Source organism: Oreochromis niloticus, linkage group LG12, assembly GCF_001858045.2.
Source record: "Oreochromis niloticus isolate F11D_XX linkage group LG12, O_niloticus_UMD_NMBU, whole genome shotgun sequence".
Taxonomy (NCBI): Eukaryota; Metazoa; Chordata; class Actinopteri; order Cichliformes; family Cichlidae; genus Oreochromis; species Oreochromis niloticus.
Window position 1 is genome coordinate 6,500,106 of NC_031977.2, and position 14,525 is coordinate 6,514,630.

The following is a 14,525-nucleotide window of genomic DNA, read 5'->3' on the forward strand; positions in this document are numbered from 1 at the left end:
ATCAAGTTTTAAATTTAATTCCCGTGAGAATAGGAAGTGTGGTACGGACAGAAGAACCGTAACTGCAACACAATGTTTAGACAGTCCTTAAATTTGAAAAATCTGTCCGGTGTGAACCTGAACGCATCAACTTAAACATTTGAGCCGCCAGGAGGCGACATTTCCACATGTTACCTGTATTTTAGTTCTCTACACGCTGAACTTTGGTCGGATTAGCCCTAGTTTTCAGAACATAACTGAAAGGACAACTGTGCGGTGTTGCAAAATATCACGCCAGGAGCTGGGTGGGAAAGAAGGAAAGATTAGTGTGTTTCTCAAAAAGAGGTCAGGCTGTATTTGCGCTAACACAAAGTTTTGTGAACCTCGTTTTTTCTTCATCTAACTGAAATTCTGCACACAACATCACAAAATCCTCATCATGTGGGGCAGGCAGGGTTTCTTACTTTGAAAGTGTCAGTTTGTCCCCTTTTATTAGACCACATATTTCGCAATAGCTGTGCTGTCATGCTAGTTTTCATTTCCTGGTGGATTCCTATTTTTCAGCTGTATCCGTCTGTACCTGAGACAGTTTGGGGTTAAGAAAAAGCAGTTCAGAAAACCAGTAGTGTTCATTTTGATGTGTTTGCGGTTTAAATCACATCTCTGACTTAGCCCCGCCTCTCTCAGCTGCGACTGACAGAGAGGCAAAACACCAGAGAGCTGCAGGACTCAGTCTGACACCAAGCACAGAGGAAGGCAGAGGATCTCCAGAGAACAGCGCAGGAACGAGATCAAGTTGGAGAAAAGCATAACCTCGCACTTTGTTGGACTTTGTTAAACGGAGTAAAGCGGATTTGATTCTCGTGATTGTGAGTAAAGACTGTAAAGTATGTTTTATTTCCCTTTAAAGTGGATTACTCTGAGAAACACCTTGAACTCGTAGGACGATGGAAGCTGTTGGTTGGAAAGAGTCAAGTCGAGCTTTGGAAATGCTTCTGCTGGTAGCTTATTGAACAGTTTGTGTCAGAGTAATAATGGTGGAGCCAGCTGGGTTTGTGGAGGCATGGAGAGCGCAGTTCCCTGAGTCTGATCCCCCTAGCATGGAGCTCAGCTCACTGGGGGATATTGAGCAGGAGTTGGACAAATGCAAGTCATCTATCAAGCACCTGGAGAAGGAAGTAAACAAGGAGCGCTTTCGCATGATCTACCTGCAGACTCTGCTCGCAAAGGAGAGGAAGTCTTACGATGGGCAGAGATGGGGGTTTAAAAGGATGGCAGAGACAAATGATGAAGACAGCCAGAGGTCCAGCATAGATGAGGCAGGAGCAGAGGACCAGCAGCACAAGTACAGGGGGGCTGGTAAGACAGTCAAGTGCAAACCTCATGCAGACACAGAGTTGGATTGTGCCACCGACAGCAAACAGAAGGGTGGCGTGTCACCTGTCCACCAAGACTCTGAGCTTCCTGATTTCCCAGTGGGTCCGGGCTCGGTGGCAGCTCTGAGATCCAACTTTGAGCGCATAAGGAGGGCCAACTCCCACACAGCGGGAGATTGCAGGGGGCTGTCAGTGACTGGAGGCCAAGAGAAACCCTTCTACGTAAACATGGAGTACCATCAAGAGCGAGGGCTGGTCAGAGTCAACGACAGGGAGGTCTCAGACAAGATCAGCAGCCTGGGCTCTCAAGCCATGCAGATGGAACGAAAGAGGTCCTTGCATTCACTCCCAGGGAACCTGTCAGCCGCCACCGGGGACATCAGCAAGGCCGTTCAGAGAGGCAGATCCGCCGAGGGCAACGGCAGCTACAACGGGTCATATGAAGACTCCGAGGTCAGCCCACACCCCCTAAAAGAAGGCGAGGGGCGCTGCTCTATAGGGAAATCTGAGCGGCAGCCGGTGGAGTGCCATGCTTACACCAGCATGTACGTTGGGGGGATGATGGGTGATGGGGATATGCGAGTCATCCACATCAGGGACCACGGCACAGATGAGGACGTGCACCTCACCTGGCCAAGGCGCTCCTACTCTCCAGGGAGCTTTGACGACGTGGGAGGTGGCTACACGCCAGACTGCAGCTCCAACGAGAACCTGACCTCCAGCGAAGAGGACTTCTCCTCAAGCCAGTCCAGCCAGGTGTCTCCCAGCCCCACCACCTATCAGATGTACAGGGAGAAAAGCCGTTCACCCTCCCAGCACTCCCAGCAGTCCTTCGACAGCAGCAGCCCGCCCACACCTCTGTCTCAGATTCGCCTGAAGCAGCAGGGAATGATTTCTGACACCTCCATCATTGGACTCCGCAAGGCGAGCCACATCTGGCCCAGTGATGGAGACTCCACCACGTCCAGCAGGACCTCTCATGACAACAGCATTCAAGGAGATTTAGGTAGGTCTGTAATACACTAATGTGGATGTGGTCTGATACTTAAATTAAGTCTGATGCATGAAGATGATACACATCCAAAGCCCGCTCTAATCCCTCTCTGAAACATGTCTGTCTGCCCTGGGTGGCCCAGATCCCGAATAACTCAGTGATGTGTAAAATGCACCTGCAATCACTCAAATAAAGTCTCAACATTCTGTGCATGATACACTAAATCCGTCCTAAAACGTTTTCATAACCCAGAGGACTTTTCAACAGCCTTACTTATCTTTTGTGATAAAAGTGGCCTTAAAAAAAGGAGGCTAGGTTTAATGAAGATTCATCTTCTTTTGTTAAGGAGAGCTTTATTTCCTCCTCCTCACAGCCGTCATCCATACTGGTCGGCTCTGTTAGGCGCGATCATCAGCTGCCATCAGGCTGTTTGTGAGCAAACTGTGGCCCTCGTGTGCAGATCCCGAACAGCAGTCCCTTTGCACTTCTTTGAGCAGGGCTTTCTTTACCCTTTTGTAAGCAGGCCTGCCCTCTCCTTTTCACCCCTCTCCGCTCTTTCCCCCGCTGAGTGCTGCAGTACTCTCGCAGAGATGCTCTGGCTGAGACAGCATCTGCCCCCCGGGGTTTCCCGGTCGCTCAGCCCTATCCACCCTGAGTGTTTTTGTGTCAGCACGCATCAACGTTGTTGTCCTTAGTGTGGCGTAATTAACTTAAAGGGGTTTGTCTAGCGTGATAAATTTAGGGCGGTTCTTTGTTACGGGTGGCGGGTTGGAAAAAAGCCCTGACAACTCGCCCAACGAGGAGGATCGAGGGGGCTTTAAGTGTGTCATGTGGCTTCCAATCAAAACGGCCGCCATCGGTGTTTCCTGTTGTTATGCTCCAGCATAATAGGAGAATCACTCACTGAGCAGCAGTATTGACATGTTAACAATATAACATTGTTAGGAGGGATAAGGAGAGTGGTTGGGGTAACTTGGTAATTCCAAGGACAGAAGGGCAGGCGGGAGCATTTGTCATAATAAAAGACACACAAGGACACACATCATCGCCAGATCCTCACCCAAGACGGATTGGGAAGCAGAGTGCTTGTTGGAGGATTGGAGTTAAAAAACTGTCTCTATCCCCCCCCAAAAAAGAAGTGTTATCCACTCAGGGTCAGATTAAGCAGATGAGCAGAGTAGTGTGTTTTTGTTACGTAAGGTGATTCGGTCCAAAGCTCTTTGACAAAAAGCATGTGACAAGTGAGCAGATAGTCTGTGATATAATCAGCATGAAGTGAGAGCCAGCACGCCACTCCGATGACTGAAATGCATAAATCCATTCGATCTGGGTATGCATCATTCCACCGTCGTGCCATGTGTCGCGTAGTCCTGTAAGCATATTGTCAGGATGGCTGTCTCTGGTCATTTTTTAAAGTCATAGCTGCTACATTTATCTATACAATGGCAAATCAATACTCATTAAAGCTGCAATAAAGCAATTTAGTATCGCGTGAGTCAAAAAAAACCAAACAAACATAAGTGATGCAGTAAAAACTGATGCAGTAGTGGCTGGGGTAGCCTCCAATTCCCATAATGCACCTGTAATCATTTTCTTGTTATATCCTTTTTGTCAGATAAAAATGCCCTTGTCATTCAGGGGCTGTGACTGTAGCAGTGTAGGCAGGGGCAAAGTGCATTGTCCCTGTGCACCTCACACAATCAGTGTGCCTGCCAGGCCAGTCACAAAGGCCTAGGGACTGGTTGGTGACTGCCTGGCAAACACTGCTTGCTAGGGAAACATTAGTATTCCCAGGCCGGTTGCGAGTTGGTGCTGGAAGTTGCTGTGAAGTCAACTGCAAAGCCCCAGTCAAGCAAACTGCGACAAGCAAATAGCTCCTGTGGATAAAGTGTAAGAGTTGTTGGAGTGTCCAAAAGAAGTTGAGATCAAGTGGCAGCTTTCTGGCTAAAAATGAAGCCAATGAAGACATTTATTAGCAAAATGCTAGCTTGTTATAGGTTTCCCAATAAGAAAAAATAAATAACATAAATGTTTATTTTAATTTGGAAATATTATTGGTATTTTATTTTTGGAATAAAAAAAATATTTTTTTTGTCAAGAAGCAGTTAAGCTCCTGTACCTCTGTGGATAACCTAGCTAGCTTGGTTAGCTAGCCTACACTGCTAATTTGGCATTCCACTTTGTCATCCAAATATGAAAAAAAACAAGATGTGATGGCCAAAATGCTATATCTGAGGCTTTAAAACAGTAGTTCACAAACGAGTGATGGCAAAGTGGCTGCTTCCATCTTTTCTTTACAGTCTGTGTTCAAGGCTCACTACTAGTTTTTCCAGGTACCTCCAAATATTGCTCCTTTCCCTACTGTGTAGGTGTCACACTGTGTCAGCTCTTGTCACAGGCCTGAACAGCAACGTTATTGTAGTTAATTAAAAAAACTCAAACTAGGTGTAAGAAATCTCTAAAACTAAACTGAACCGAAAGCAAAAACTTCACTTAATTAAATAAAAACTAATTAGAAAGTCCAAACCTTTGTAACTACTATGCCAAATAGTGCATCCCATGACCAGTCAACTGACCTTTTGTGTGTTTCCCCATTTGATGCATAATGCCTGTTTGACTACAGAAAGAGTCTGAAGTGCAGCCTTTTTTTCCTTTTCTTCAGAGACATGTTGCTGACATAATGGCAAACCTGTGTCATGTGGACCTTGCTTTGTGGATTACCAGAAGTCTGGATTTCATGTTGTAATAATTTATTTATTTTTTGCATGTTGTTAAGTTAGTCCTCAAGCAGGGAGCTGGTTTGAGGCCAGTTTTTGCAATAAATTGCTCTTTGTTGTGGTTCTTGACTTTCAGGGAGCTGCTGGAAAGTGTTTTTTCTTGTTGCATTTATCACAAAGCACTGCGGCATTGACTAAAATCTCTTGAAACGACTGAGTAAAGCAGGCTTGTAAAGGCGCTTTATGGTCCAGTTAGCTGCACATTCTGTAACCATTAGACAAACTGCCATATACTGCACATGTTTGGGTGGTAGTGGGGGGGGTTTCTGCACTCTGTCACTATGTCATTTCGCAGGGTCCGTGCTGCTGTTGTTGGAGTGCCGTGGTGGCAGTCCGCCTGCGCCTGGGGAAAAAATGAGTGACTTACTGTTAGTGACACCTCCGAACTTCTCTAAACAAACGCGTGCTTGTCCTACTGTGTCTCAGCTGTGAGAACTCTGTGAAATGGCCAGTCTAAAATTGACGCATCTCAGGGGACTTTTTCCTATGAATAGAAGAAATAAGTGTTGTCTCCTGGTTTCTGGTTTATCTAGGCCAATTGTCAAGCCTGACTGTGAATAGAGCTGCTGATTAGCTGTGGACCTTTAAGGAGGCCAGCTCTCTTATGGGTTTATTTTGCCATAATTAATTATCATCACAACGTTGACGTGCCTGTGGCTAAAGAAGAGTCTGGGTGTGTAGACTGTCTCGTGGTTAATGTGTTCTAGTGAGAGGGCGTAAAAGAAAAAGGTCAGCCAAAAGGGAAAATAATAAATCTCCCATTAGTTTAATCATAATCCTCTCTGCAAAAACCAGGAGATTGTCTTTTAGGATGCTTTTAGCCCGAGCCTGCCTCAGTCAGGACATGGCACCGTTTCTGAGCATAGATGGGCCTGTCTGCTGTCGCTGTGACATTAATAGAAAGTGTCTGTCTGGAAGGTGACTAACGTTCGTCTGATTGCCTCAGACCACCACTTGCTGCCTCAGCAGGAGTCACACCGGTCCTCCCGGTTAATTGTGGACTCATGAATATTTGAGGTTCCCCGTGTAGGCCCAGACAGGCCTATCGTTGCACCTACGTATCAACATCTGAGGTTTGGTGGGTAAAGAAGGGGAAGAAGTCAGCCTCTCCCTTTCCTTAAGTAAATGTAGGCCTACAAGAGGAAGTGCTGGCAGCTCTTGAGGGCTGCCAAGTCTGCCTTTGTGTGTGTGTGTATGTGTGCCTGAGCAAGTGAGGCACCTGTTCTTCTGTGCAGTGTACTGGGTAAAGTGGTCAAAAGCTGGCAGGCCATCAGTACACCAGGCCAGGCATCGCCAGCTGCTCTCACAGTAAAAGCCATGAATGGCCTTTTGTTTCTGTCAGAAAACTCAACAAAAACATTTGTTTCGAAACTATGCAAGAAGGTTCACTTCAGGTTTTCTTCAAGCTCCTCTGTGCAGTTACTAACATACATGCAGAGGAAAGGCTCGGGCCTGTTTACGAGCCTCCTCGGGCTCGGTGATCCTCCCTCGTGCTTAGCCTCAGCCCTGTGCTCCTGCGGCTTCAGCTCTCCTCAAAGGGCCCTCTGTGCGGCTGGCTGGCAGGCCAAGTGTTTATGGAATGTCTCAGCTGCTTGTTGGGGTGTGGGGGGAAGTGGCTAATGAAATGTAATGTGCTAAACGAGTTCACCTCTGTCACAACGGCCTGACCCGTGGTGCTTGTGTCAACCTTTTTTGCCTGTTGTAGAACGTTTATTTTAGGCAAAACATTCAGTGGCGAAGTAGAAGAGGCAATATCAGAACCAAAAACCCTTGTTAATCATGCTTGTGTTTTAAACTTTATACTTCCGGTTAGTAACTTTGAGCTGGAATAACGCAAACGATACTGCAGTTTTCAAAGTGTCGTAACTTCTATGAAACCATCTGAGTCTGAGATGATTTGATTCTTTTCTGCCACACGCCTGCACTCAGGTACCATTTACCTTAAGGCGAATGGGCTGTAAAAACTTGTGTTGCTAGGCAGAATACTGCTGGCCAGTCACATCAGAGCACATCAGGTGAGGCCCGTTCACTAATATTTAATTCTATTCAGACATGCAAATGAATATTTCATTACACCAGAAGGTCACTTTAATTTTTGTCTTGTCACTGCTTACACACTGATAACGGGCAAACTCAGCAGTTATATTTGTGTCTGCTACAAAGCACAAACTTGAAGGTGTCATCCTGAAAAGTCACAATAATTGGCAAATGAAATAAATCCTGCTTCATGTTAATTATTCATCGCTGCTGGACTCGAGTTAATCTTTGTGCTCGCCTTTGCACCGTTGTGTGTTTATTTACCCGGGCTGGAACGGTTATCGGGGCTTTTATTTGCTCTGTTATGCGGCACATTACAAGCTGCAGTGTGTCCACCCCGAGCTATTTCTACATACGTTGATTAGTAGGTGTGCCGTGTTTGGTGGCCCAGTTCTGACCTACACCGCTCGATGACTGGCACTAATTTTAGGCTGCCCCACAGCAGATCAGAGGCGAGTGCTGATGGTCTTCAATGCGTTCCACAGGCCTGTGGTTTAAAGGACCTCCCGGGCCAGCAGGCACTCTACACGAGCCCAGATGTGATGATGGCTTGACGGGTAACATCTTTACAGTTTGAATGGCGAATCAGGGGAAAGGCAATCTTAACTGAGATATTCCTTCATTTATTTGAAAAAAACACCGCAAATCTCTGAGAATAACCTCACAGACGTCACAAATGAGCAAAAAAAATCAAAAATCAAATACATATCAGAAATTCTTTGAGATTTAAGTAACAAAGTTTATGATTGGGGGGGGATGAAACTGCTTTTCTTCCCCTCTCACACATCCAACTTTAGTTTACTGGGTTTGATGAACCTCATCACACCACAGTTGCATCCTTTCTGCTTAAGTCTATAGACTGTATGTAAAAGATGGGCACTAGTCTCTGTGTCTTAGAACCTTAGCATTAGTGTTTAGGCCCCTGCATGTTGCTTTTTTTCTTTCTGTCTTGACATATATAGACCAGAGAGCAAAGTTCTGTGTTACCAGCTAGCTACAAAACTTCGTTAGCTCATGTTAGCACGCATTTAAAGTTTTTCAGAAGAGCTTTAATGTCAGATAAAACATGCATTTTTTTCACATGAATTAATTTAATCTCAAAAACTGTCATGTTTTTCTTAGAAATGTCAAAATCCTAAATTCTGAGGGTATTTTTCCTCTGATAAATTGCAGTATGAGGATAAAGTTTCTTGTTGCTAATTATCGTCTGCTGTGATAGACGGATATCAAACTCTCAGACTCTGAATTTCGATTATCCTGTGTCACCAGATATCGTAAAGTCCATCTAAACTTGCTATGAAGTGGGGTCACCACATCAGGTGTTTGAAAAGCTGTCACCCCTTGACCGGCCCCAGTGTTTGCCCTCCCTGTCACCGCTGTTTCCCGAGTGACTCCACAGATCAGAGGAGAATCCATTTGCTGGAGCCATAAAGCGGTGCTAAGCTTTTAACAACCTCTCACATTGGCCTCTTATGTTACTTTTTTTTCTAGAAGTGATACTTTCCTCTCCAGATCTATACAACCGTTATAGAGGCAACAGAAAGGCCGTCCTTTAGGGTATCTATTTTTTTTAAAACTTTGTAAATAAATTATGGATGCTTACTGTAAAATTTCAGTTCCAGCCTTTTCTGAGCATAGTGCATTTGTTATCTGTGTGTTTATTTATGGGAGCTTGTGATCTAAATTCTGTCCATCCTTTGACTGAGATTTTGGTGGATAGTCAATATGTTCACAGCGGGGTCCAGTAATTGAGGATTGACTCAATTTGTCTTTTCCCAGCAGTGAAATGGGTAAATATGGATGCTACCATTCTAGTTCCAAGGCTCGATCAATAAACCTCTTTGCCCTCTAAGTTTTATTTTTGGGAGCTGCTGTCTGATAATTTCGCCCATCAGTCAAATAGAATTGAAATTTTACCTGTGATACTTTCAAACAATGACATTAATTCACACAAGCCACAATAACAGCAGATCAGTTCATCTCAGTCCCAGCCCACATCAGCTGATCCCTCAGCTGAAACTCTTCAAACTGGCTATCCCATGTGGTGCATCTTCAATCAGTTCAATTGAATTTTATTTATAAAGCATCTAATCACCTCAAAGCTCTTAATATTGTAAGCTAAAGGCCCTACAATAACCCTAAACAATCAGATGACCTCAATGTAAACAAGCACTTGGCGACAGTGGGAACCGAAAACTTCCTTTTAACACGAAGAAGCCTTCAGGAGAACCAGGCCTCAGGGAGGGGCAGCCATCTGCTACGACCGGGTGGAGGTATTTAAGATGCCTGCCTACAGTCACTCCAAATCTGCAAGCTGCTGCTTTGCAACCCATCTCCACACCAGCTCCCCCTCTGTGTCTGAACCAGTCAGTGTCATGTCTGTTGCCACTGGTACCTGCTTCTGTGCTCGGGTCGTGCAGTTGATCTCACTTCCTCTGGCTTCTGTGTATGCAAGGGGAACGTCAGGGAGATGTGCTCCCAGAACGTAAATGACCACAGATGAAAAAATAACTACTTAAAACAGCAAATGGATCCTTTTCTCATATTTAAACTGCTGTGACCTTAAAATGGTCATGTGATAACCCCAACCATTATTTAGAAACCCAATACAGACTTTCACTCTGATGAAAGTGTCCCAAATAACACTTCCTAATTGCTGTGTAGTGAAAAGAGACCACATGATTATTCCTGTGTCAGAGAATTCCCGATGCTGCTGCCACAAAGATTCTGCTGCACATCTGTCGCTCCCTCCCTGCGTGTTTTGTCGTAGTTCATCTCTATGGATTAGGATTAGTGTACATCTTTGCTTTGTCATCAGCAGGATATCCAGCGTGTATCCAACATGTCTGTGGTATTAAAACTGCTGTGACTGTATTCTGTGCAAGGCTCTTGTTTACATGCTGCAGGAAGGCAAAGTGCTTCACGATGACTGATTATTCCCCAGAAGCAGGCATGGCAGTTTGTTTGGCCAAGCCCCCTTTTATATATCCTTGAGATCTATTTTTGGGTGGTGCTCAGAGTGCTGGTGTGGGAAACCAAAACATTCAGTGTTGTGCATTAATAGGTAATAATACTTTTTAAATGATTTGCTTTGATTCATGGAACCAAAGGAAATCCTTCAAAAACATGGAATTACAGATTTCAGGGACAGTCCAAAATGAAATCAGCTTCTGTCTGATCCACAGCTCCACACAGCTCGCGACCACAGCTGTCGGGTTCAGCGATCTTATGTAATGTCATTAGAATGTATTTATTACGGCTCTATTGCACAGCTGAAACCATTTGTTGGGTATGAGACAGAACAGCAGGATTATTTTGCCACCCTCCAGCTTAATGTGTGATACTTTCTATTGTGTGATTTTGAAGCTGTTGGGATGCTGATAACAAAATAGGAACATAGCTCCTTCACTGTGACTTCCAATGCTGGCTGGAACATTACATCCACTCTTAAATTGACTGAAATGTGTACTTTATTGAGTAGTAATGTGCACATAGAGGCTGATAGCTTAGCAGTAATTGTTAAATCTAGATAACATTTATCTCAGTTTCGTTGGTCTATAACAAGATAAGATGTTGTGTTGCAGATATGACTAGAGTCAAATTTAAACAGGTATTTTGCATTGAAGCTAATCTGTTTAAAACAGCAGAGCTGCCATAAAGGACATCCAGGTCATGCTCTTAGTCATTTTTCTTGGACTAGAAGGGTCATAATAAAATGAACAGGCATTTGCAAAATACTTGAAAATGAATGGATTTTGAACTTTTTTTAAGCACATCTTAGATCAAAGTTACTTACATTAACAGGTGCAATAAATCTTGAAGATTGGACAAAGTTTGGTTGGTGGCTTGTCAGATTTCTTAAAACCTACAACCACTATCCAGTTTATTGCTAGTACTGGGTTAGAACCTCTTCGATCAGATGATCAAGCAGTTGTCCACACCGAGGAAGAAGTAGTCTGCCTTAACAGGAAGTGAACCAGATTTCCAGCAAATCAGATTCAAATCTTTATATGTGTGTGTGTGTGTGTGTGTGTGTGTGTGTGTGTGTGTTTTTGTATGTTTGAGTGATAAATTTTTTGAATGCTTGTTGTATTTGTGTTGCTGGGCAGAAATGTCAGGATTACTGTTTGTGGTTAAAATGTATCATATTTATATTGACGTCAGACGTTTTAAACCAGGGCTGGGGGAACTCCAGGCCTCATGGGCCGGCGTCCTGCAGGTTTTAGATGTGTCCTGGATTCAACACAGCTGATTTAAATGGCTAAATTACCTCCTCAACATGTCTTGAAGTTTTCCAGAGGCCTGGTAATGAACTAAACATTTGATTCAGGTGTGTTGACCCAGGATGATATCTAAAACTTGCAGGACACCCTCTCTTGTGGCCTGGAGTTCCCCACCCCTGTTTAAACAGTGAAATAACAGCACACTTTGGGTCGGGCTCTCCTGTTTAAAAACTGTATCTCGTAGGTAGTTTGTAGCTGTGAAAGAGCAGCTTTTACTTTGGTTTTTTTGCTCAGCCCTTTTTAAAAGTCTGTTTGACACATAGGTTCTTAGTATAAGCAGATAAGAGACATAAATTGTGAGTCACAGTGAATTATTGGAACCTGTACAAATCTCTTTCCATGTATGTCTGAAAAGTGTGGGCTGTCTGCAAAGTCTTTAATTATAAAAGGCATCTCAGTGTTAGCTGGAATGTAGATTTGATAGCCGTGACTGTAGATGAGTGTGTGTATTAGGAGTGGAAGCTTTTGTTAAAAGATGACCTTGTGCAGAGAGCCTGTTTCCGCTCTGAAGCAGACAAATTGCCGAATTTTCCGGACAAACTTGCCTGGACACTTCCTTCACGGTATCAGCCCTTGTGATTGCTAGAACAACAGCACTCACTGAGGGTCCATTGTGATGTGCACTTTCTCACACTGACCACAGCCAAGTCTGTGCTGTGCTTTTAAAAATGTCCCTATAAACAACACAAGTGGCTCAGTATTTAAGGCTTCAGAACATTTTCAAGTCCTCCTTTTTACCTATTTGTGTTTGGACTGTATTCTAAGCTCTGGCTTTTTCTTAGTTTAGATAGTTTGTGGCTCCAAAGCTGCAGCCTGAGAGAGGATGTGTTAGTCATCCTTTCCCGGGCTCCATGTATAATTTCACCGAAGTACAGAGTAACCGTTCACATGGACTTCCCCCCTGGGCTCTGTAGCTGTTTGGACTGCGGTAGTCTCCTCCTCAAGCAGTTCATACAGCTCTCTGTCTCTGTTGGGCCCAGTGTGTTTGTTTGACGCCTTTGTCACAGCGTCTGTGGATGTCATCCTGTCAGTTGCCTGTCTTCAAGGCCTCCCCAGGGAGACTTGTCTTTATCTTCCCCCGTTTTCCGGAATCCTCTCTTTCCTGTTTTCAAGCTGAGGTAAACCAGTCTTGTAGCCATAAAACTGTTATGAATTGTTGTCTTTTTAGTGTGTCCACTCCATAATGCTATTTTGTTGTTGTTGTTCTTGTTGTTGTTGTTGTTGTGCGGATAGGCATCTCTGCTCTGGATCTTCCACACAGCTTGACAAGCATGATATACTAATAATTGCTGGTGAGTCAGGATTGGCTGACACTGATTACAGGATCTAGTCATTGGCGAGCTGATCTTATCTGTCTTAAAAAGTCTGAAATCACAAGGCCAGGGAGTATAACATGTTACGCTGTGGCTCAGTTGGCTTTGTTGTTTTGGATCTCTCTAAATGCAAAATAGCACAGATGTGCATCTTGGGGCATGTTGTGACCCATTGTCATGTTATAATGACTTTATGTTCAATTTGTTATTGTTATAGCTTAATTTTTCCAGCACATGCTATGAGCTGGATGTCATCCTGATGTTAACAAAATGACACAAATTTATTCATGTAAAAAGGGAGTCCTCTTTAAAGGTTAAATAAGGAGTTCCACAGGGTTCTGTGTTGGGACCAATTCTTTTTACATAATATAATATAAGTGGATTTGAATGGAATTGAATATTATGCCCAGTTAAAGCAATATCTTTCACATTTCCTGTGATGTTGAACACTGCATTAAAAAGGTGAAGGAGGCATGATATACCAAGGCTGGCATGACAAGAGCTTGTGTGTTACTCATGCAGTTTGCCAGGCTTATCCGATGACCTGGCAGGAGCCCTCAGCGGCTGGCTCTGGCGGTATGGTAGATTTGTGTAGGTAACAGGTTTACAAAGATTAAAAGATTTAATAGGAAGACAAATGGCAGGAAAAAACAGCTCATTACTTATTTTAATACCCGCTGTTATACATGCAACTATGTTCTGAAAATGGTTTTCCAAAAATAAACACACGCTGGCAGGAAAACATCACATAAATACATTACAGAAATGTCTTGGCCTTAATTAACAAAGATTCTTTGGCATCACCTGAAGAGGGCTGTTCAGTCAAGACATGTCAGGAAAGTGAATGAACTGAAATGGTTTTGTTGGAGGAACAGTCATAAATTCCTCTTCATTGTTTTGCAAGTCTTATAGATGGCTACTGAAAATATCTGATGAAGGCTGTTACTGCTAAATTCAATAGTTTACTTACTTTTTTCCAGCCTACACTAGAATATTGCTCAGTTTGTTCAGTGAAAGAGATAAAAAAATTTTTAAAAAAGTGTGTATAAAGTTAAACCAACAATCCTTTGACACTGTGTTAATAAAATCTGTGATGCATGATGGTAAAATACATGATCAAGACATTATATGGATTCTTGTTTCATTAAAAAGGAGTTTTTCTAGTTTTTTTTCTAGGCTTTAGATGCACATCTTCGTCACTCCCACTAAGTCCAGGATTGCTGTGTTAGCACCTTCTGGCTTATTCACAATTGACAAAAACTGATGCTCCAGTTTGCTGCATTTCCCATGATGTTTTCTCTGCTTTAACTACATGGCCTAACAGTTTAATAGCACACCATGTGACTATTGTGCTTTGTTTCACTGTTTCTCACAGAGGCGTCCTACAACGAAAACTCTCCGTCATATGGCTACGACCTGGAGCATTCAGACGAGCTTGGGCCCCGCCACGGACCTCTGTCCTTCACGGGATCTCCTTCCTCCTCGCCACGGCTCCGCTCCAAAATCCGGAACAACCAGTCATCTGGTTCTTTGGACTCCCCGCTGTCGGTAGTGTTGCTTTAATGACTACAGTTAGACACGTTAACTGTGCTGCCTCCTCTTCTCTGCCGTCTCACTGTCCTTCGTTGCCATCTCTCCAAACGTATTTCGTAGCTGTGGTTTCTCAGTCCGTGTGGAAAAGTTACTTCTTCCAATATCACCCTTTGGAAGCCCAGGCCTTCCTCATTTCATTTCAGTTTTCCTGTTGTCGCTTGTGATTCTGCTCC

At 43.8% G+C, this 14,525-nt stretch overlaps 1 protein-coding gene across 2 annotated transcripts in view; it reads left to right on the top strand.

The window, feature by feature from the left end:
- The first annotated feature begins 167 nt into the window (after positions 1-167).
- si:dkey-91m11.5 (PH_BCR_vertebrate and RhoGAP_Bcr domain-containing protein) overlaps positions 168-14,525 on the top strand; it is a 31,719-nt gene continuing 17,361 nt past the window's right edge. Inside the window, exons 1-2 of one of the 2 annotated variants that reach the window (XM_003448557.5) lie at positions 168-2,361; positions 14,135-14,307. In XM_003448557.5, the coding sequence (XP_003448605.1) occupies positions 1,014-2,361; positions 14,135-14,307 (1,521 nt within the window). In that variant the 5' untranslated portion in view covers positions 168-1,013. Of the gene's footprint in view, positions 2,362-12,404; positions 12,565-14,134; positions 14,308-14,525 lie in introns of those variants that run through there. The other variant, XM_019365716.2, reaches the window with a different exon arrangement.